Here is a 24,530-nt window from a genome sequence, read left to right as displayed (position 1 = left end):
AACTAATATGATTATGTGTAATGATATTCATAATAATCTTTCAAAGTTTTTGAATTCAAGCTGTTGTCATCATAAATAATTTTCTTGTCTGCCTTCATAAAGTAATTTTCAGAAATGGAAATCACTCCATTTTGAAAGCCATCTCTGAATCTCTTTTGTATATTTTTAAAATATGATTTTGTAATATTTTGATATAATATTTTATAGACTAAGTTATTTTCAGAAAATTTTCTATGTGTTTAACGACTTTTGTAACATGATTTTTTTTTGTACATAAAATAAAGATTTAATATATAAATACAACAATATACTAAAAAGTCCTGATTTTGGATTGTTGAATGTATATAACAAAATTTTAAATCAAAACTTTGTTTTCAAATATTCATTCACGGAAAGAATTTAACACACATAAAAAGAAAGAGCAATTATTTCTGCTGCTATTACAAGGGGAATTTCTATATTACAAGGGGAATTTGTACCTTTATGTTTTTTGCAATCTGTCACTAGAATGTGTCATAAAAAACACATGTTTAGTAAATTTGTACTGGAGAGCCATTTAGAATGTAAATTTGTGGAGAAATATACTCGCATGCAAAATAAATACAAATCATGGAGTTAAAATCACATGCATTTTTACAAATAAATATCACTACAATTGAAAGTACTTTGTATAAAAATTTTACTTATTTTAAAAACAAATATTTCAATAATTTTATATTTAAGAAACAAATAGCAGAATTTTGAGTTAACACTTTTTTTTCAAAGAAATAATAAACTGAAATATATAATTTATAGGAAATTCAAATAAAGTAATTCATACAATTTTTAAACAGACAAAATTTCACAATAAAACAACACATAGCTTTTCTATAAATCCCATTAAAACCTTTTTGATTTTATTTTCATATTCTAGGAGTGACAATGGCTTGATACTTTATGAGGAAGGTCCTTCTGCAAATAAAACAGTCAAGTTAGCATGAAATAATATCAAAAAATAAATATCTTCAAAGATCTATTTCTGATATTTCTGAATTAACATATTTTTTAAAAATCGCTTTTTATAATTCTTGAGAGTCTCATTTTTATAATTTTATGAAATAAAGTTGAGAATAGGAATTTATATTATATATATATATATATATATATATATATATATATATATATATATATATATATATATATATATATATATATATATATATATCATAACATAGTAGTATTTTTTAATTCAAATTTTCCACCAAATAATTATTAATTGTTAACTTATTAGAAATTTAATTAGATAATATGTGAAAAGGTTCATGTTAATGGCCTCTTCAAATCATAATATCATCATCATAAGTTTTCATCAGAAATATTTCTAGAACTTTAACATCTAATATATAAAATTCTCGTGTCACAGTTTTCGTTGCCATACTCCTCCGAAACGGCTTGACCGATTTTGATGAAATTTTTTGTGCTTATCCGGTATCTATGAGAATCGGCCAACATCTATTTTTCATCCCCCTAAATGTTAGGGGTAGTCCATTATTAATTAAAAACTAACTTTCCCGCCAAAAAAATCTTCCATTTTTCCCAACGCCAACTTTTCCGCCAAAAAAATCTTCCATTTTCCCCATCGCCAAATAAGTAAGGCATCAGTTGTTTTTTTCTCCCAACAGTAATTAGGCTAGGGTTAACATTTTTCGACGGATTATTTCAAACGATTCTGTTTATTTTCTTAATGTTTTATGCATTTAAAATTAAACATTGTTAATTAATCCATGTTTCACATTCATTCTGAAGTACTTTTGAATTAAAATAACACAGAATAAAGGAAATTAAAAATGTCTAATCTGCATAGCGTTACCCCAATTGGCGTAGAAAAATTTACGCATTTGCGTTGACGTAACTGGCGAAGAAAATCCACGCATGCGCATTGTTCTGATTGTTGGCATGACAACCAACGGACGATTTAAATTATTTTTAGGTTAGTTGCATGCTTTTGTAAGTAAAATGTATTTATGTTAGTTATATATTTTTTGTATATGCTTATAGTTTTAAGTACATCGTTTTTTAAGTAGATTTTTTTAAACCTGTTTTCGACCGATTATTTTAAACGATTCATTTTATTTTCTTAGTGTTTGATGCATTTAAAATTAAACATTGTTAATGAATCGATCTGTTCATGATGAATCTGAGAAATTTTTGTTGACAAATTCTTGAGATATTACATAAATTAAGAAAGATATTCTTTAGTGACCATAAAGTTTAAACGCTCAGTGACTCTATTATCAGTAATCATATTATTAAAAAAAATGCTTTGTTTCAGTAAAAAATATTATATTAATTGCAGATTAATCATTTACACTGTAATTTAAAGCATAATTTCTACGAGGGGTAACAGAAAATTAGAGAGATATATATCACGCTATAACTGAAGGCCTTTATAATATTATGAGTGAATTATATGACTATCAAAATTTGAAGTTTTAAAATATTTTGCTGAAGAATCTATTAAAGTTGGAATTGCGTAAAATGTTTAATGGTACGACCGGAGTTTTATCCCCTGCTTGGCGAAATTTTTAAAAATCGCAAACAACGGCCTTGCGAAATGTTCAAAAGCAAAGAAGCAGATGTTCAATTATAGTGCATAATAAAGATTGCCAGCTTTGGTGCGTTATCGCAACTTGGCGAAGAAGGGGGTTAAACTCCGGTTAAACCTATTTAATTATTAAAATTTAAACGAACATTAAGATTGGCGAACCGGCTGGTCGCCAAAGGCGGCTAGTTTTTTTATAAAAATTTCAAAATATTAAAGATAAGATATCTAAAATATTAACATGCTTAGCATTTCTATTATGTAATTTACTTCTTATTCTGTTACAAATAATTAAAAACGTTTTTAGGTATTAACTTATTCATCATTTTCTTTCATATAAACCATAACATATACTGATATTTGATGAACATTATAATTTAGTTAATTTAGTTCTCAAATAAAAGTAATGCATATAATATGGTAATAAAGCACATCATAATATTTGAAATTCAAACTGAACTGTAACAGAAAGAACTGCTTGCCTGGTAATTCAGTAAACAACTGATTTATTAATGCAAATACTTCAAAAAAACATTTCTGAGTATAAACTTTTGCAACAATATTGAGATTCCATTATATAAAACTACATTTCAAAAATGACTATGCATCATATGGAGACACTAACTGCATACTGTCTTTTACATTTGTCTCATAAGAGTAACACTTGAAGATATTTGTTATGAGAGATATTCTAAAAAACTCAAGTGGACATATTTCATTGTTTCAAAAAATAATTGCACCTTCTCTTTAGATTTCAACAGAAAACTTTCAAAATTATTTTGACTGTTTATATGATTGCAATTAGCATTTGTTTATTTCATTCAACTATATTGTTATAAACATTTTATAAATTAAACAACTAAAAATTATTTATTCAAATTGTCCCCAGTCAAGAAAGAAAAATTCTTTTAACATAAAAGAATTTTCTGTTGTTGCTCTAAAGATTTTAATATTTTAAAATCTTTCAGTGTATTATTATGGTTCATATTAGAATTCTAGTTATATAATAGTGAAAACTAAAAGTCCATTAAAACAGATTTTTTTAAATGCAAATATATTAAGAACAAATTTAGTTTCTTCTGATTTATAAATACATTTTATTTCAATGAAATAAAACAATCCTTACTTTATTTTTTAGTCAGTTTGTAATGTTCCTCTGACAAATTTCTTAGTCTTTCTGCAGCCTAAATTAAATAAAAAAAATTATAAGGATAGAAAATTTTGCATTTAAAGATATGAAATAAATATTTTACACTTTAATTCATTGTAAAAATAAAAATTATATATGAAAAAATCTATGTTAATAGTTGAAAGACCAGAGTTTTCCCCTTAAAATTTTCATTTTTATAAAACAGAAACTGAAAAACTAAAGTCTTCATTTATTAACTGCAGATGATAACCAACAAAAATGTCCTTATTAATTTATAATAATTATGAATAATAAATCCATATGTTTCAATAAAATGTTAACATTATTTTCAAAACTGATAAATTAATACAAATAGAGCAAATTTTACAAATATTCATATTATAGATTTTCTTCAATTTAAGAATGTAAGAAGTTGATAGAAAAAAGAATTTCATATGCAAATTTATGATTGAAAAATTACAAAAATAACAGTGTAGTCTAATAATTCAAATCAATAAACAACAAATGAAAATTAAAATATACAGGGAAAGCATATTACAATACAAAAATGAATTCAATCAAATACTATTAACAAAAGAATTTAAAAATTCTAAAATTAGCAGCATTTTAGATTTAATCTTAATGCAATTAGATTTTATGAAAAAAAAAATCAACGAACTGATGATGTTAAATTACTAAGAGGATTTGAACAAATATGATGAAATTGTAATTTACGTATTGAATTTTTTATTAGCATTCATTTATATAAATCTACTGATGGAAATTGAATTTTATTACAAGGGGTGACAACCTTAATTAACAAAATACTGAAAGGCAATCTAAAATTATGCATAATTTTTTTAATATTGCTAAAATTAGGCATTACAATATATAAAGGATTATGAATTATAATTTTAGCTGGAATAATTCACTTATTTTCAGAAATACATCTAAATTCAAATTTAAAATTTTCATACATAGCAATAGTTGAAGAAAAAGAGGAATTTACCTGTTCAGGAGTTAAATCTCTCTGAGCCTGAGCTAACATTTCATATCCAACCATGAATTTCTTTATAGTAGCTGAACGTAATAAAGGAGGATAATATGAAGCATGCAGCTGCCAATAACTGTAATCTTTAACATCAGGACCAGTTGGGGCTCCTTTAATTTTACATTAAATATTACCAATAAATTACTGAGAAATTAAGAATAAAACTTATGTAGAAATATATAATAAATTATAATTTCCTTTATTATACCTACGTGTAACTTTGTATGAAAAATAAGTAAATTTGATTCTGCATATATTTTTAGATTCATCAAAATAATAGAAAATTAAAACTTCAGCAAATACTACCAGCTGAATGTGTACAAATACTACCAGTGTTTGCACCTGTATTTATTTGTTGTATAAGTCAGCAAAAGTAAAATATACTTAATTTTATGGTGTACAATTTTCAACATATCACATTCAACATCTTAAAATATTTTAGAACTTTCAACCCTAATTAGATTATTAATCAATTAATATTAAAGATTTCAGATAAAGAATTCTTTTGTCTTACCATGTGATACATTCATAAAAACTTAATATAACAAAAAGAATTATTATAAATCTTATTTAAATGAATTGTGAAAAAATCGATTAAAATTAGAAAAAAACAGTTCCAGAGAAATGAAATTTATATCACTGAAAAGCTAATATTTTAAATTTAAAGATGATATAAAAATAATTTTTTGTGCCTTAGTTATGGTAGAAAAATGTAAAATCATTCTACCTGCCCCTTTAAGGAATCATAAATTTTTTTTTAACAAGGCAGTTAATACATCTAGATACTGAGGAACACATGTAGCACATTTTGTTCCATTCCATCTCAATGGAATTGCATGAGAATCAATCAAACAAATAAACAAACAGACTTTCAAGATAAATATTTGTTAATACAAATCTAAAAATTTTGAATTTCAGCAAAAATCAAATTAAATGCTTTATTTTTTTCAATCTAACAATGTCTAATAACTTCATTTTATTTTAAAAATAAAAATGAATTACTAAATCATATTACCAGGAATACATTAAAAAAACTGATATCTTAAACTTTTACAAAGATGTATAAATGAAATAACTATACAAAAAAAGTATTCCCGTAATCCTTATTCACTTTTAATGGAAACTCAGTTTTTACTTCCTTACTATAAGATGCCAGTTTCCAAATAAATGGCTTAAAACACAACTAACTTATTGAGCAAACAATATTTGTAATATATTAATTTTTTTTAGAAGTTTGGTATAAGCTTATTTTCTTAATATCAATAAAAATTGTAATTAATAGAGTTTTTAGATTAAAAGAAAAATAAAGTGTAATAAATAAATACATAATAATTAAAAGAATAACTAAGCATATATAAAAGAATAATAGAGTATTAAAATGTTGCTTGCTTTTTAGTTTCTTTAACAGATTTTCATCTCTTTAAGCCCTGAAACATTAATTATCTATAAAATAAATTATATATTATATATAAATATATATAAATATTATATATTAAATAAAACTATTATATAAAAATCAATCTGAAAAAAAAATATGATTCCACATTTACAAAATGCTAACACTATAATGTTACTTGTATAGGTACTATAAGTTATAAGTACTTGTTCTGAAGAATTTTAATTTCACACACGCAAAATAAAAACTAATGCACCAAAATTAAAAAACTAGGAAATATAATTTTAAAAAAATCCATGATTTTATATTTTATAAAATCTTTTAACTGAAATTTAAAAAAATATGGATATAAATACATAACTGATAGTTCCTACATCACATATTTTACGAATTATAGTCTTTCCTTAAGAGACATCAGTGAAAGTGTTTTTCTCTCTTATAATTCTCTAATACTAATAAAGATGAAATTCTATCAGTATAACTATTGGTGATCTAAATAAGAGACCAATAAGCCTTGAGCAACCAAAGTTGGCAATTATATACGTAGGAAAATGGAAATCTGCACTTTAATGCCCTTTTTTTTTTTGAAATTATTGTCATATATATTTAGGCCATTTTTTTTGTGAATAAATTTTAGAAGAATAAATTGCTAAGTTATTATATCAACTAGCAGGTGGTAACAATACATTAGTAATTATAACAACTTAAAATTAAATGTCTTTTTTAAAAAGACAACAAAATGTTTCCTTTTGAAAGAGAAGACCTGTGCACAAGCAAAACTGTGATATAATGCAAATTAAATTTATGTTCTAATTTCAGCTGTAACTATCTGAAACTACAACTGAATTTATAAGCTGTTCTATGATTAATAACTGTTAAATATAACTGTTATAACTATACATATAACTAATAACTGTTTTAAATATAACTGTAATATAAACAATATAACTGTTAAATTGAAAATGTATTATAAATAAGTTAAATATTCCATTAAAACATACCATGCCATCCCATAGAATAAGGAAAAGAAGTATTAAACAAGTTATCATATTTGGTTAGTAGCTTCTTCATTATAGCTGCCAAAGCTGAAGAAAAAGATAAAGGATATAAAAGCAAGATAGTGATCAAATGCTGATATATATAAACAAAAATTAATGGAATAAATATTTTAAAAACTAAGTTAATTGTTAAAATAATCAGCAAAGATTACTTACAATACTTCTCTTCTTCAGTTAGATCAGATAACCTAAGGATATGCCTCCTTGGTAACAACATTGTTTCAAAAGGCCAAATTGCCCAATAAGGAACCAAGACAACCCAACCTTCATTTTCTAATACAACACGTTCCTGAAACAAATAATAACTTAAAGAATAATATATAAATATATTCATGTAATAAATCTCTAAATTGATTTCAATCAAATAAATTAATATTTCATTCCAGATATTATATTTATGAAATCAAGTTGCAAAATGTGATCAAAATGCAAATTATTATCATTGAATTTAAAAGAATTTTTTTTAAAAAAAATTACTAGACAGAAGCTATAAAAAAAGTGAATAGTTCTTTTGAAAATGAATTTGCCTTACTTTTATAGAATAATTACCAGATGGTTTCATTTCAATCAAATTTCTTACATGTAATATGATTTTCATGACACTTAATATATATATATATATATATATATATATATATATATATATATATATATATATATATATATATATATATATATATATATATATATATATATATATATATATATATAATACACTTATTCAGTTTATTGACAAAATAAGCCTTCTTCTGACATCATTAAAAAGATAATTACTTGAATTTTAAAACATGAACAAATCAATTTTAAACAATAATATTCTCAGAAGCAATTGAAGAAAAATAACCAAAACTTGCTTAATTTTTAATAAATCAAAATTCTAAATAAAATATTACGAAAAAAATCATTTAAAGGTGCACATTCCTATCCTTCAAAGTATATTTGCACCAAATTTGATTACTTATGTCAACTGGCCAATTGAGCAATAATACATAAAAATAAATTCTCCTTTATTATTTGTATAGAACAAGATCTAATCTCTCTCTCTCTCTCTCCTTTTTTCCAAATAAGCCTTAAAGATGTTGAAAGGGGGAGAAACAGATAATGCACTTTTTGCTAATAATATTTTCTTAACCATAATCAGTTTCATTGTAATAAACTATTGGCAGTACTTACTTCTCAATTTCACACATCAACACAATATGGCATCTTTTGTATTTCATAGCAAAGTAAAGAAAACTGAATATGGATTTTGACTTCTTTTTTTCTTTTTACAAATGAGACTCAAAACTTGATACAGATATACAATGTTCATACAAATCCATAATATCCACATATAAGATCTCATTGGTCTAAATAGCATTCTCAAGTTGACAACCTTCTAACAGATTAAATCCAAAATTTAATATAGATCTATGATTCTAGTGATAAATTTACATGCTGAATTTCATCCAGTTTTCATCAAGTTTTTAAATTATTTTATTCCAATTGGCTTGAACAGATTTCTCCCAGATATATTTTATTCAAAATTTAGTAGAAATATGCAAATTTGGTAAAAAGACAACAAATTTCAAATTAATAGCTCATTTTGTTTATGAGTTATCAAATTTACAGACAGGCATAATGACAAAAATGTATTATCTGGATGCAGGGATGACCGAGACATGGAAATTCGTCAAAATTTTGAAACTGAATTCTTTGACAATTAAGATATTTTCCGTGCATATTTCGTATCTGAGAAAATAAAAAACCTAATTAAAATACTATATAAATTTAAATTGCCAATAATTTTTTATAGGTTTTTACTACCTAATTATGAGCATAATCCCAATCTCGGTTTATAACCATTTTATTTAGATTTGTCATTTGAAATTTTACAGGTGGGCAGGCATATTTATGCAAATGAGAATTAAATGAAATAAACAAGTAGTAATACTTATAAATATTGTTTTCTACTTATAATAGGAACTTCTGGATATTTAAGCTATAAATTATTAATAAAAAAAGTATTACACAACAAAAAAAGGAAACTACTGTAAATTCAATACATATAACAAACTGAAAATGCATACCAATTAATAATACTTATATACTTATAAATACTTATAAATATTGTTTTCTACTTATAATAGGAACTTCTGGATATTTAAGCTATAAATTATTAATAAAAAAAGTATTACACAACAAAAAAAGGAAACTACTGTAAATTCAATACATTAACAAACTGAAAATGCATACCAATTAATAATACTTATATTAGCCGGGATATAAAAGTTAACCAGAATACTCGATACATTTAGAAAAATAGGTATTCATTTTAATAAAAGGCAATTTGGGGGAAAAGACTAATATAAAAGCAACAATCAAATTTACCTAAATATTTTACCTTTGTCTTAAGTTCCTCATTTAGATAATCTAACAATAAAATTGAGTCATTTTTCAAAAAATATTCATATTGCTGCTTATCTTCAATTCTTGGTTCATCAGGAAGAAATGAACTGGCCCAAATCTAAAATGTTTCAATAAATAAATAAATACATAAAGGAATATTAAAACAAAATTAAAATTTATGAACAATGAGTACTTTATAACAAACTGAATTAGTTTTTTTTTTATTATGATGTAACTGTAATAATATATATAAACTTTCTTTAAACAAAACAACAACTAAGAGATTTAAAAAAAATCATAATAAAAAGGAACATATATGGTAAAAACATATTCTAAACGGCTGTATTTCTTTTAATTTATTTTAACAAAAATCTTAGATTTTCATATTCATTATTTTTATAATGTACACATCAAAATTTGTTAAAGTCCTTGGCCAAATCATAAGTCATAGTTAGAAACAAAAGAAGCATTCATTCAGCACCATTGCTAATATGAAAAAGAGGCCATGGGAATATACTCGAAGTTTATATATGTTTAAGACAGGAATTTCACCAAAATATAGGCAAGCAAATATTTATTTTAGCCGTGTGATCCTTCAGTTTAAAGTGAGGTCATTAAAGTTACAGAAATTAGATACTGAAAAGAGTAGGAAAAACAGAAGTACACTCAGAAAATAAAATTTTTAACTTTGAATTTATGTGGTTAGTAAATAACTAATTTTAAGCAGGTAGATAAATAAATTTATTGCATATGTAAAATAAAAAAAAACAATTATTTGAGTTTGCTTGATGAATGACTTTCTAATGCAACAACTCTACAAAGATGTTTTCTGCATCTGAAATGTATGGATTAGAAATATTTTTTGTAGCAATATCAATATGACAAATATTTAATATTGTATAAAAATTGTTCAGTAATATATTCACATCTTCCCGAATGTAATCACTAATTCTTTACATTTTTCATCTTTCTGGGCATATTTATACTTTTTGTTTCTTTATATAAATTCCAGTGTTAATAGTAATCAGATTAAAAATATAATAGCAAACTTCAAAAATTAATTATGAGATCTCACATTGAGAGCTGTATATGTATTAGCACACTGCAGGTGGAAAACAAGGATCATAGTCTGGAAAAGAACAATAATGGGAAGTAGCAGACTGTGATCTCATTTGCTTAATAGACAGCAGTGAATTCATATTCTGTGACTTTAAAGGAATGTGTGCTTGTACACATGCAAAAAATAAATAAATAAAAATCTAGATATGCTCACAACACATCCAAAAATATGGGAAATCACACATACTTCCAAAGTTTTTAACTTAGTCTTACTCTAGCCATTCTTGATACATTTATGCATTGAATTTGATAGTGAACTTTTGGCTTAGCTGATAATGGATCATATTTTAATATAATATTACATTAATAAATATTTCTGTTATTTTGACAGGTAATGGTATATACAGGTATATCATTTACACATCATTTAAAATAAAAATATATTTTACTAAAATAATATTTCTAAATAAATCAAAGACATCAGAAATAATAAAAAAGATCACCTGAGTTTGGTTTAAAAAAAAAGAACTGAAAAACTATAAATGAAGGATTGAAAAGTATCATTATCTCAGTTAATTAATTGTAACATAGCTTTCTCAGTTGTGGAAAATTTTATGATCTTTTAAAAATTTCATATCTTTACAATAGCATTTTCCTTATTTTATGGTCACATGTGTCAGAAGTAATGCAATGTAGACATGAAAATTATATTTACAAAATCCTAATTATTTGAATGTTAAAATTAGTTTAGATTCCTCCCTCTTTGAATAAATGACAAGAGAAATTTTAAATATCTTAATTACATACTACAAAATTATAGAGTGAGACAATTCTACAATCCATGATAGGAATTTTATCCAAAACGAGCAACTAATAATAATAAAATGTTTCTCATTTAATACATACTTGGCAATGAGGATGGGGATTCGAGCATCCCATTATTTTCCCTTTATTTTCAAAAATCTGAAGGGAAAAAAAAGAAAGAAAAAAGATTATATTCCAGAAGATACATCATATTTAACAGAAAATTAATAACATAAAAAATCAGATAATAACTGTACATTCATTAATTCTTACACTTGTACTAGCATCAAATTATTAAACTTCAAGTAAATGAACAAATAAAAAAAACCTTGTTGGCTTAAAAAATAATTCTAATTAATTCATCATTATTTTTTTAAAACCTCTCAAAGCACACATTTCAATTTATATCATAACAAATGGAACAGTATCTGAAGCAATTTATAAAAATAAAATTGATGCATATGAAGATTACAATCCAAAACAAATTCCTACATTAAGAGTCTTATCACACTTGTGCTAAAAATTAAAAAAATAAATAAAATAAAATAATAATATAATTATTATTTTATTATTAAATTAATAATTATAATTATTTTTACTAATGGTTTCATTATACAACAAATTACTAATCATAATTAGAAGTCTAAATGCACAATGAATGAATACAGATACATAATAACTAAGTTTGCAAAAAGAAAAAAGGATGGAATTCATTTTTAACTTATAAATCTATTTTACAAAGCATAGATAAAGCCATGCAATTTTACTCATGGCTTTGTCCATACATTATATATGAAATTTTTTAAAAAAAAGCAATATTTATACTTTTCTCAGTTAAATTAAAAAAAAAAAAATCTTTAACATTCTTCTTTTATAAAATCAATTTTATGCATAAAGATAAGCTATCAGACAGTTAGTGTATTCAAGTGTCAAATTGAATATTGTATTCAAAGTTGAACAGAAAAAAGTAATATAGTAAAAAAAAATTCTTAAGAACAGAAATAAGAATGGATATAAAAATCTTCATACATTTTCTATTAAAATTCATATATTCAATTCCAGATGTCAAAATTTCTTCAATTTTGTTGAACTAAATAAGGATTAACTTATAAATTATTTAATGTAAAAAAATTTAATGAAATTTGCTTTTAAACAATTATAGCAGGAGTGTTTTGAAGGTCCACCCCCCACTTTCAGTTAATATTATAACCCAAGACAGAAAAAGTCTGTAGGAGTTTAGAAGCATTTTTTGTTATAGAAGTACTTTTATTTCTCTCTCAAAATAATGATTAATTTTTACTTGTAACAAATGATTAATAACAACAAAGATAGCAGAAATGAAGAGAATAGAAATAAAATAGTAAAAAAATAAATAAACAAGAAATAATTATATAATAAATAAAATAGTACCTGCACCCATTTAAATCTGGCTCCCAAATCAAGGAGTTCTTTGATCCATGCATCAATCACCTTTATTATTTCTTCTATAGACATCAGAGGTAAAGTAATATCCGATTTTGGATGGAAGCACATAACCCGACATGTACCTTTTGCTACATCTGCTTTAAATAAAGGGTGAGATGATTCATCTAAAAAAAATTTTTAAAAAAATTGCTAAATATCATCAGTTTGACAGAGAAAATGAGATGAGAAAGTTAAAGATAATATTGCATGAATTTAAATAGTCAATTTGTGAATTTATTTTACAATGCATGGATATAGTTATAAAATTCTATAAATCATAAAATTATATGCCAGCCATATTTCTAAAATTTATTGAAAGGTGGCATATTTAAATAACTAATCTGGGAAGTGAATACATACAGGAGTGGATAATAATTAAACAATATTAATAAATGTAGGACATTATTATAAGCAATTTGAAAAACTGATTTAATACAAAACTGAAAATTAAGAGAAGGAAAATTTTTTGCTTTCAGAGTTATATTTTTAAAAATGCTTAATATATATAAAATCTTAGAAATAAAAAACATTATTTTCTTAAGTATTATAGCTAATCCAAAAGCGGACACTTCTTTTAAAAGCAACAACAACAACAACAACAATTTTTTTTTTTTTAAATAACATTATATAATTTAAATTATGGCAGAAGGAAGAATGCTTTTTGTCATTTTAAGAAATTTATTTCTATTTCAATGACAGGACTAAAAAACAATTGATACAAACATAAATAAGATTTCATTCAAATTAATACAGAGTTATTGAAAATTTATGTAATCAATATTCTCTTCTTACACATTACTTAAGAATAAAATTAAATAAAGAGGTGGAAACATCATTTTTATGTTTCATCATGTTATGTTTTTCTTACTGACAAAAAAAAAAAAAAAAAAAAAGTCACTTGTATTACTGAAATATTACATATAATTATTGAGCCCAGATACATTTTTAAATACCAGTTTTTAAAGTTATTAAAAACTGAATTCAGCTCAATGTTTAGTTTAAGAAAATATTACAGAGAATAGCAACATTTACCTGGTGATGGAACATCTTCCAGAAGTGCTGGAAAATCATTTGTGAAGACATAAGTGCCATCATAATAAGGGTTCATCTGTTAAATATACTGCAAATTAAGGAGTTTTAAATGCAGAGTTGATAAACAACACCAACATTAAGTGAAGTATCAGAGCCTATTTTCATTTGAAATATTATATTAGATTTCACAAAAGAAGTATAGCATAAAATTTAGGGTCAAAATCTATTTTCTGGTCAGACTGCATCATGATAAATACAACAGTACAATAAAATGTATCATCAAAATAATAACACAAACAATCAGTCCAACTTGACTGTTTTTATTAGTGGCTTTTTTTTGTCATTAGAAATCCAAAACAATGATGAAATCTTTATCAGTCATACAGGACTAATTAATTTTAGTAAGGAAAAATATTAAGTTTTTTAATATGAGAAAAATTAAAGATTATAACATAGACAGTTAATAAATGAGAAAGAGTGCTACTAAGACTTATTGATAATAACACATATCTTAAATATATAATTTAATCAAAAATAGATAGCTTCATGAATTAAACTATGACAAGTGATGTCCAAATAAGCTCATTTACAACAAATCATCAAACAAATATTTGGGAAAAAAAAAGAAAAAAAAAAAAAAAGAACACATAAAGTTATTTATATCTGATAATTAATGATTTTAAATTTTTACTGATACATACTTGAAGCATGACGAGTATTTGTATATTAACTGCATGGCATTGGTGGAATTAACCACATGCCATTGGCAAATATTGTTACAAAACGGCATATTAGTATGTGTTCGTCAATTTTTTAAAACCATAATTACTGATAAACAATTAATATACAAGTACCAAATGAAGTTTTGTATTTTAATAATTAATATGCAGAAACATTCAGTAAAATTATCCTTTCCTTTTATAGAAAAAAGAAGATACAAATGATTAAAAATAAGACATTTTTTAAATAAGATAAATTTTAATATGTTATATATACATTTATAAACATCTCAAAAAGAAAATGATTATAAAGAAAGTAAAAACAATACACAAGTTTAAAATATTGCAAAACAACTTTTTTTCAATTAACTTTAATGTACTTAATCATATTCTTTTTATTGATATTTAGTTAATAGCCTGTAGTAGTCTTCAGGAATCCAGCAGATATCAGACCTGAAGGACTATTAGCTTAACAAAAACAGTGGACATATAGAGGTTAATTTGAAAAAATACATTTTAAAAGTAAAATTTATGTTTACTGTATGAACTATACAAAAAATTATATATGAGAAAATATAAACAGACACTGGTTGCCTAAGTTGTTCCAAGGTCATTGATATGGACATAAAGTGGTTTGTTTTCCCTTTGACCTTTCTATCTGTTTTTTGAAATCAAGCTGCAGCAAAAACCAGATAGGCAAAATGCCCCAGATTATAGAGAAAACCTTTTTCTTTTCTTTTTGTTTAATATTAATATATACCCAAAATTTTATATTATTGTTTCTTTTAATATAATATACACAGCAATTAAATGTATACTTATGACATTTTATGCAGGCAAAATTTTACTTTTGCTCTTTTTTGAAGAAAGAATTATTTTTTGTGCATGTGTATGGAAAAAAAAAGTTTTAGGTAATAATTGAAAAATAATTAAGAATTAAAAATTGTATTATCCATTTAATATAGAGGCAGCAAAATAGCAGAATTTAAAAATGACAATAAAAACGTAAATTTATTTACAATAAGATGAAAGACATAGGAAATTAAAAAGCAAAATACTCTAAGTTAGTGATAGATCTTAAACTCTTTAACATCCAAGCACTTTTCAAGTGGCACTCCCTTTAACATCCAGACTTTCTCAGCGTGTCTCTGAAAGACATGGACTCTTCCTAGCTGATGGGAAGTTACCCCCTCCCCCGCACTCTGAAGTAATAAAACTGTCAACGCTCTACCTTGAATAATTGCCTTGCGGTTTTCGACAACGAGATTCATTTTCCATTGGCTTAAGAGTTTTATTCTAATGTATTTATATTTTTTAGTGTGAAGTGTTTCGCTCATCATCTTTGTGGGGTACTTTTTTTTTTTTTTACAAAAAATTTGAAATTTATTCTATAATTTAGAAAATAGTTTTTTTTCGCAAGTTTCATGTTAGGCTTCCAAACCATTTAAATAAAAATTGGCTTTACTAGCAATTTCAAAAACATCTTTATGTTTCATTTAATTCTCAATAGGCTTTTACATTTTTTTGTTGTCAAAATTAAATAATATGTCGTATATTACAATGTAAAACATTTTTACATAGTAATGTAAAACATACATTATACATATATCAATGCAATTACTACATTTTTTTTACATAGCATAGATGTCAATGCTTTTCAGTGATAAACAAGATAATGTTTTAAATCTTCATTTAATACCGAAATAAAAACAATCGTTGGATAAAAAAAAATGTTATTGCTCTTTTTGAAAGATGTTTCAAAAATATGTTCTTTCAACACTCAGCTAAGATTTTTTTTTATTGTCTTTAGCATTTTTTTTTTAGTATAAACGATTATCCTTATTGAATTTTTAAATATAAAATATTATTTTGCATTTCCGATAGTGATACTAAGAGAAAAGTTTTAGAACTTTAATTAAATTTTTAAAGAAGTTTTCACATTTTTTTTTTCAAAACCTTACGCATTCTTGTTTTTACATTAAATAATCGAAAAAGAATGTAGAGTAAATATAAATTCCAAAAATATCTTTATTTTGCCACTCATTTTTACTAATCTTTTAAAATATAACTATTAAAATTTTTTTCTAACCAAGGGAATATATTACGTCACACATTATATATCTCATCTATCGAATTGTTTCGATAGATGAGATAACATATTTTTAAAACTTCATTTAAAACTAAAATACAAAAAGTTATGAAATAAAATTCGGGGGAAAAATTACTCAGCGAAATATATTTCAAAAATACATTCCTTCAGTTTTCAGCCTGAACATTTTATTAAAACATTACATTCTTCATAAACTAAATATGAAGATTTAACACATTTAAAATTACATTAATCATAAATATTACTTTTTTAGTATAAACTGTCATGTTGAATTTTTCAAGCTGAATTTCTGATTTTAAAATGTTATGTGAAGTTTTCTATAGTATTGTTAAGACAAGATAAATTTTTGAACGAAAGCTTCATATTAAATTTCCACAAATTTACACACGAGGGAATCATTTGCAAATTTTTGATAATATGTATATTATATAACATTTTTTGACTCCTCATCTCTATCTCCCTCGTTCATCTGACCCTCGTTAGATTCATCTACTGCTTCTTTGCTTAGAATAAACGAGAGATCAGCTAAAGTATCATTTTTTGACCAACCATCATCTTCGCTGATAGATCACTGTCACTTTCATCAGAATCAAGTAAAATTGCTTTAATTTCTTCTTCAGTGTGTTCACGATTTCTTTTACTCATAATGAAGAAATAATAAGCATTTCAATAAAAAAATTACTCTGATAATCCAAACACCCGATTTACAGTACATAAAATGAAGAGTAGAAATTCACAACTGAAGAGAAATTTTCAGAATGGCATTCTAAAAAGGAACTCAGTATTTATATAACTTATCTCACTCTTTGAAGAGGGCAATAAAGAATACTCCCAATTTTTTTTTGTTTTTTGTCTTTTAATTTTATTTTAAAAGCGGTAGTTTGTACACGGCCTCAGAATTTCCGACAGTCCGTTGATGAAAGAATAAGATGCTTGGAGTGTAAAACGACTTCCTTCCATAGTAACAAGTGTCGCTACCCATTTTGTGAGAAAACTGCGATGTAAATAGGCCGCATTAACAATGCAATGGTTTGTCTTTATATCATTACAATAGTCTTACTACTGAAAAGGGCTTCTGATGCTTGTCCGAAAAATAATCAATGTGTCGGTATCCTTACATATCATTCATCGTTACCAGAGAACTTCAGTGGAAAATTTCTTTTATAAATGGCCATAAAATCTTTCCAATTTTGAGCTAACAACACGTGAAAATAGACACTAAAACCCTTTCAAAATACAAAATATACGCCAACAACCTATTTAGTGAATTCCTCCTCAACCCCTGCCACCCTAAGGCACAGGGGAAACTACTGTGAAAAAGCCGCGATTGTGGAAGATAACGAGGACCTCCTGGAGTGGTCAGTAGAGTAGACGCTTTTAATACCCATCTCCCCTAAAACGGATAGCAGCCGCCCCAAACCGACCCACGTGGATGTTATAGGTTAAATTCTCAAACCGCCCCGCTGGAATCGAGAGGGTTAAAGATTGAGTAAATATGCAATAAAAAAAAAGTCCAGTTATTTGGGGGGGGGGGGAACTGATGCTGGAGGTTTCTCTTATTCCTTGGTACTTTATCTATCTCCCAAATGTTTGAGCACAGTGGAGTTATCTTTGTGATTACATTCTGTCTTTCTCAAGATATTCATTAATTCCTACATATTATTTACATGCTTTAATATCATTGGTAACTGATATTAAACTCTAATGAGAGGGCTTATTATGAACTCAAAATGAAATGAATGATACAAGCATGTAACTAAAGATACATTTTGTAGTAAAAAAAAAAAAAAATATTTTCAAATCACCAACTTTAACTCTTGCACTGGTGGATAAAAAAAGTAATAGTAAACCAAATTATGTTTTTCTTTCAAATAGGACCATTCATTTTGTTGCTTATTACTTCAAAAAGAGTAAAAATCCTTTGTTTCACTCCCACACATTATACAAACTCATCTAATATAGGATAATAGAGCAAGCTATTACAAATTCAGAATTCTTAAAAATAAAATTAAAAAATACCATTCCATTAGCTCTTTTTGCTCCAGGACATAGAGGATTGTTTAGATCATGAGGTGGTATTTCTTCTTCTTGGGCTTTCTCTATTTGTCCCTGCCATGGTCTCTTGGCACGGTGAGGTGATACTAAAACCCATTTATCATTCAAAGGATTATATCTAGTATGTGGATGATCTAACAATAAAGAAAAACAATAATAAGCAAAACCTTCTAATTCCTGTATTGTGAAATTTTCCTTATTTTTCAACAGAAATTGCATTAAAGTATTCAATGTTCAAACACTATCAACTCTTCATGCTTAAGACTTTTTCTTAGGGAAATAACTTTTATATATATGCACATACAGGCTCAGAATTTTACAGCAAATAAGGAAGGAATTTTCATAAAATTATGCTGTTGATGTCAATATCAGAAAAATTCTGAAAGTCTTTGTGACTTTGAAATTGTTTGTAATATCTCCAATTAAAATTAACTATTGACACTTTTATACTTTTAGAATGAATTTTATAAACAGATTTCTGTTTTTTTAAACATTTAAAAACATATACTCATTTATATGCAATGAAAATAAAAGCTTCAGTTCTTTGTATATAGCCATAGGAATTGCATTTTCATCTAAATTATTTATTTATCTACTTAGTTTTTATATTAAAAACAGCATTAAGATTAATAACAAAACAAGCACATAAATGAAAATAAACAACCAGTTTTCATAATTTAAAATTAGAGCAATATTCAGCTTTAAAATTCTACATAAAATATTGGTGAAAGGCCTCATAATTTTGTGCTGCAGATAAAAGTTAAGAATAATATTTAATCCACATAGGATTATCTGAATTTTTTACAGCAACAAAATGATATTTTAATCATATACTGTCTTCTCTGTTTGTCTTTGAAGGAAAATTTATCCATAAAGATCAAAAGATTTTATTTGTAAGATTGGCATTTTAAAGAATGAAGATAATTTGGATTTCTTCGTAATCTTTAATCAAGAATGATTAACTGATAGTTAATTTTTATTATATGTCTTTATCATTTACGATTTTTGTTTCATATACTATTATGAACATACTCCGTACAGTCATCAAAAATCAAATTATATATTAATCACTGTATTTATTTTATTGAATTATTAATATTTAGGAAAATAAAAATTGTATGCTGTATTTTTTTTTTTTTTTAATCTTTAATCTTTACAATTTCAGCAGATACTCATGAATATTACGATAAATATATTTAATTTACCTTTAGCATTAAATTCTGAAGTCATCTTTTACTTCTTATAACTTATGATCAAACGAAACTTGAGGACTTAAACAGCTACAACGATAACTCGAAACTTGACAGCGGTCACAAATTTCGGTTCCAAAAACAATATTTGTAAACCAAGTTCACGCCCTCCACTGCCAGATTACAAACTAGAGTGTTGATTAGAGAAATCATGCCTTCCACTTCACAGGCTTTGGAGGGTCTAAAATATATCTTTGGGTTGTAATATTTCTTACTATTTTGGATGACATTTAAATTTCTTACTTTTTTTAATGATATTTGCAGTGCCATAGATAGTTGTTATTTTATATTAATTTCATAAAATGATTCAAACATTAACATTTTTAAATACAGATTTTACTTGAAAGTGAAACAACTATTACAACTTCATTCCATAATGTTTATGTTGCTTGTTTTGAAATCTCGATTGTTTTGATTAAAAAATGAGATTACGAAAAATAGATCGTTGGTATATTAGCGGTGGTGCTGTCTTTAGTTTTCTCGGTAGTTTGATAGAAGTGGTGATTTAGTTGGGAGCATTTTCCTTGTATGTTTTTCAGTTTTGCTTTTCGGTTCTTGTTATGACTTCAAAGCATTATTCTTTTTTTGGTGACGAGGAGATTGCACCGTTATTCAGAAAAATTCAATACAAAGTTTTCATGGCATTTTCTTTTTCATTGTTTTAATTGATGACTTTTTAGTTTCATACCGACTCCAATTAGGTATAACGAAGTGAAAATCGGATTGCTCAGAGACTGAGAGCAAGTATAAGGACAAAAAGATTACTTATATCTTTACTTATGAGTTATCGGTAAAAAAGAAAGCGGCCTAAGTGAAGATGCTGTTCTAACATTAAATAGTTCATTGACAGTAATATTTACATCTCTTTGGATTAAGCTAGCAGTCATTAGTGCCACATAGACCTCTTACTCATAATGATGATACCTTTTCCCTAAATAAGCACAAAAAATTGATTTTAGTTACCCACTATTTACGCTATGTGGAGAAGGTGATGAATTTGGCCTCTAGTGTTTCTCTCCCATTTTTCTGGAGGTTTGAGGCAATGAAGAACATTGCATCAAACTCTCTCCCATTTTTTTGGATCAATGTGTGATTTTATGTCTTGGTAACCAGCAATGTTTTGTGTGTGAAAGTTTTGCCAGTGGAAAAATTTTTGACATGCAAACAATGCAGCATTCCAAAATTGGAAAGAAATGAATGCAAAAGCAAAAATAAATAAATAAATAATCCAAAATTGGAAAGAAATGGATGCAAAATAAAAAATCCGAAATTGGTACAAGTCATCTCCAAAATGTAAGCAAGTGAAAGAACAAGCACAAACAAGGTCATAGTAGGGAAATTTTTTTTTCTTTCTTTCTTTACCAGTCCATGTAAGAGGAGTTGTCTTTCTAAAGACTTCATATAGCTAGCTTTATCCAGTAGATGAGCTCCACTCTTTCAACCATGTTTTTCCAACTGCAACTTAATGAATTTCTTCCTTCCTTGACCATCTTGATTGGAAATGGTGGAAACATGTATGTGAAACTTGTGGATATTGGTGTGCTGCTTTGCAAGTCCAATCCTTATGCTTACCGGAACTTGATGAAACATTTTGCAGTTCAAGGAAAGGACATTTTGTCGACCGTGGGATTTAAAATTCCACCAAAAACACTGACTTCTCATTACGTTCCAATAGTATTGGCTTATAAGTTTATCATGTCAGAGTTTCCCGACACTGCAAAACTGTTCCAGAAACAATTACAGGAAGGAATTGCTCACAAAAATCGAATGAGAAAGTTTGTAGCCCATGAGAAAAAAGCCCCATTGCTGTTATGCGTTTGGACGAGTGACGACAAATGCGTCTCGGTTCCCCTGTGGATCGAGCAATTTATCAAACACCTCGAACGGTATCGACTAGAAGTTCGGAAAAATCCAACAACTTCCAACAGTGGAGAGTTAGTAAAGAGAGCCGCCTCATCATCCCATATGAAATACTTTAAAAAACGAAAACTGGATGATGCATCTACATTTTCAGAGAATCAATAGGCACCCGAACCAGGTCCCAGCAACAAAAAGAAGGCTTATAGTCCTTTAATTGACTTGCAGCCTCCAGAAAATCCAACTAGTGAAGAAACTCCAGTACAAGCTCCCAGGGAAACTACTCAAGAACCTCCAGTGGAAATCATTAAAGTGTGGGCAATTCAAGAGCCTCCTGTGGAATTCATTTTACAGGACACAACTCTCGTGGAAACCATTTCACAGGACACGATTCAATAAATTCTTGTGGGATCAACATCAGAGACTGTCCCCAATACATCAAATACAAGAAAAATCAAATTAAAAAAAGTCACTGTTTTTTATGTAAACTTAAACAATTCATCTGTACAATTTTCAAGAGGATTTTTTTCTTGAACCAGGAGATCTAATTGTTAAAATCCATACTAGATCCTCACAAGTGTATTTTGTTCCTGGTGAACATGATGCAAAGTATTGGGTAATAATAAAAATGCTTGTAAATAGTAATTTGTGTGGACACTTATTGTCTACCAACTTTTTGTGTCAATCGTTTATAAAATTAACACTTGAAGCATAAACAAAAATAATGCATGTTTAACAATAGCAAAAGAAATTCTTGACCCAAAAATTTTTCCTGAAAGACTAATATTTTTTTTTTTAGTTTACTTGCAGCCTTACCCCAAATTCTTTTCTGTATAAATTACCTCGCCTTTTCCATTATTCTGGGTCTCCATTATTTCAAATGTTCCCAAGCAACTATTCCATTTTTTTGGATAAAATATTTACCAATTTGAGAGCTCATTTCCTCCCTTCCATTTACTCATTCGTAACAATATTTGGAATTTAGCATTCATCACTAATATCACATTTACAATCCAGTTTACGACTTTCCATATTTAGACTTTTCCACTAAACTTGTTCATCTCTTCCTGGTGAGTCAGCATTATTGGTGTTCTTGAAAATTACACGTGTCGACCTTAGAAACCAGTTGTTCCAAGAAACCAGTTTTTTTTTTTTCAGCGGTTACTTCTGGGTTGAGGACTATAAATGGAGGACGATTGTACGCGGCAGTCATCATTTGAGTTTCAGTAGCTCAGCTGTTATGACCGTGTGCTCTCTCTCTCTCTCAACTCTTTGGTCAATAATGGATGCATTTCCTACGAAAAGATCGGAGTCTTATGGCTGTGTCTCACCCTGTAAAATGGGGACCGTTTGAAGCCCTCATGCTGCAGGACCTCGCTCATGGAATATGCGACCCACCGAATATTCCATCATCAAGTTAAAGACTGGACTGCAAATTCCTTGCACTGGACAATCATCCAGTCACTGAATTGCCAATCATGAATATGAAGATTAATGTTTCTAATTGAACGACATGCTGAAAGAATTGCATGAGATGAGTAGCAATCTTTGCTTTAAACTCGGTACGTAAAGTCAAAGTGGACCCAATCCCTCATAACCTGTAAAATGTATTTTTTCATAAAGTTATGCATGTGCAACAACAGCAAAAAATTCTTGTTACTCTCTATTTATTGAAAAGCATTCACAGTAATTCGACTTAGAATAATGACTAATGTATATTTACCCAGATTTTTAAGAAATTAATGATAATGTCATTATTGATAAAATAGTAGAAAGTTCTAAATAATTTAATAATGTCATTGATCTTATATTTCTTCAGCATCTTTAATAGATGGTGAGATATTGTAAATGTGAATCCCCATTTACTGAAATCCATAAAAATAATGCATAAGAAAACCCATTGATATATATATATATACACATATATATAAACATACTGACATCATCTAAAGTAACAAAAGGTACAACTTTCCAGATAGAACAATGTGTAATTGATACCAGCTTGTAGAAACCAATGTTGCATCATACATGACAGTATTTATGCTAAAAGCAAAGACTAATATTGTTAAGAGAAATTAAGAATAAAATATATTCTTACAGGAAAGCTTCAAATTGGCCATTTGGAGATTCAGTTTTACTTTATAAACAAATGGAAAGGGCACAGTGTCATGTTTCACTCCAAATGATATTTAAAAGTTAAAATAAGTTAAGAATGCATAGTTTATTAAAAATGTGTTTGCCATCGAAGAATACTGATAATCGAACTTTTCAGAAAGCAATTAGTGAAGAACATAAAAATATTGTATCTTTAAAATTATCAATGTTTCCTATGCCCACAGAAAAAGATTTAGAAAATAAATTGTATTAAAATCTATCAGTACTAATCTTTTTAAGTAGTTATTGTGTAAACATAGTCCTTAAAAAGTGTCCTGAAAAAAATATGGACATGACACCAGTATGCCACACAAAGTAAACATATTCTGCTTTGTATATGACAACATTTTCACTAAAAGAAATAGCTGAAGAAGAATTCAGAATACCTTCCTTATATCCTTCCAGAAAAATTTTAAACACTAT

The 24,530-nt window shown here is 26.6% G+C and overlaps 1 protein-coding gene across 2 annotated transcripts; it reads right to left on the bottom strand.

Annotated features, from left to right (window-relative positions):
* Nucleotides 1-119: 119 nt before the first annotated feature.
* LOC129991890 (galactose-1-phosphate uridylyltransferase-like) lies at nt 120-20,362 on the bottom strand. Of its 2 annotated transcripts, XM_056068128.1 has the most exons (11): nt 20,052-20,362; nt 18,811-18,980; nt 13,963-14,038; nt 12,877-13,055; nt 11,569-11,625; nt 9,599-9,721; nt 7,372-7,504; nt 7,159-7,242; nt 4,720-4,871; nt 3,708-3,765; nt 120-951 (listed from the first exon to the last, which is right to left on the bottom strand). In XM_056068128.1, the coding sequence occupies exons 1-10, from the start codon at nt 20,074-20,076 to the stop codon at nt 3,709-3,711; spliced, it is 1,056 nt and encodes a 351-aa protein (XP_055924103.1). In that variant the 5' UTR covers nt 20,077-20,362; the 3' UTR covers nt 120-951; nt 3,708. The 2 variants fall into 2 exon arrangements, with proteins under 2 accessions (XP_055924103.1, XP_055924113.1); XM_056068138.1 differs by lacking the exon at nt 20,052-20,362 and having other exon boundaries at nt 13,963-14,050; nt 18,811-18,951.
* Nucleotides 20,363-24,530: the final 4,168 nt, after the last annotated feature.

This window comes from Argiope bruennichi, chromosome 1 (genome assembly GCF_947563725.1).
Source record: "Argiope bruennichi chromosome 1, qqArgBrue1.1, whole genome shotgun sequence".
NCBI classification, from domain to species: Eukaryota; Metazoa; Arthropoda; class Arachnida; order Araneae; family Araneidae; genus Argiope; species Argiope bruennichi.
This window is presented reverse-complemented; position numbering and strand designations above follow the sequence as displayed.

Coding starts and splice junctions, on each gene's coding strand:
- LOC129991890 (XM_056068128.1), bottom strand. CDS start 20,076: ATGACTTCAGAATTTAATGCTAAAG. Junction 7,505..9,598: donor ATGAGGAACTTAAGACAAAG/GTAAAATATTTA, acceptor TATTTGTTTCAG/GAACGTGTTGTATTAGAAAA. Junction 3,766..4,719: donor GAGATTTAACTCCTGAACAG/GTAAATTCCTCT, acceptor TATTTAATTTAG/GCTGCAGAAAGACTAAGAAA.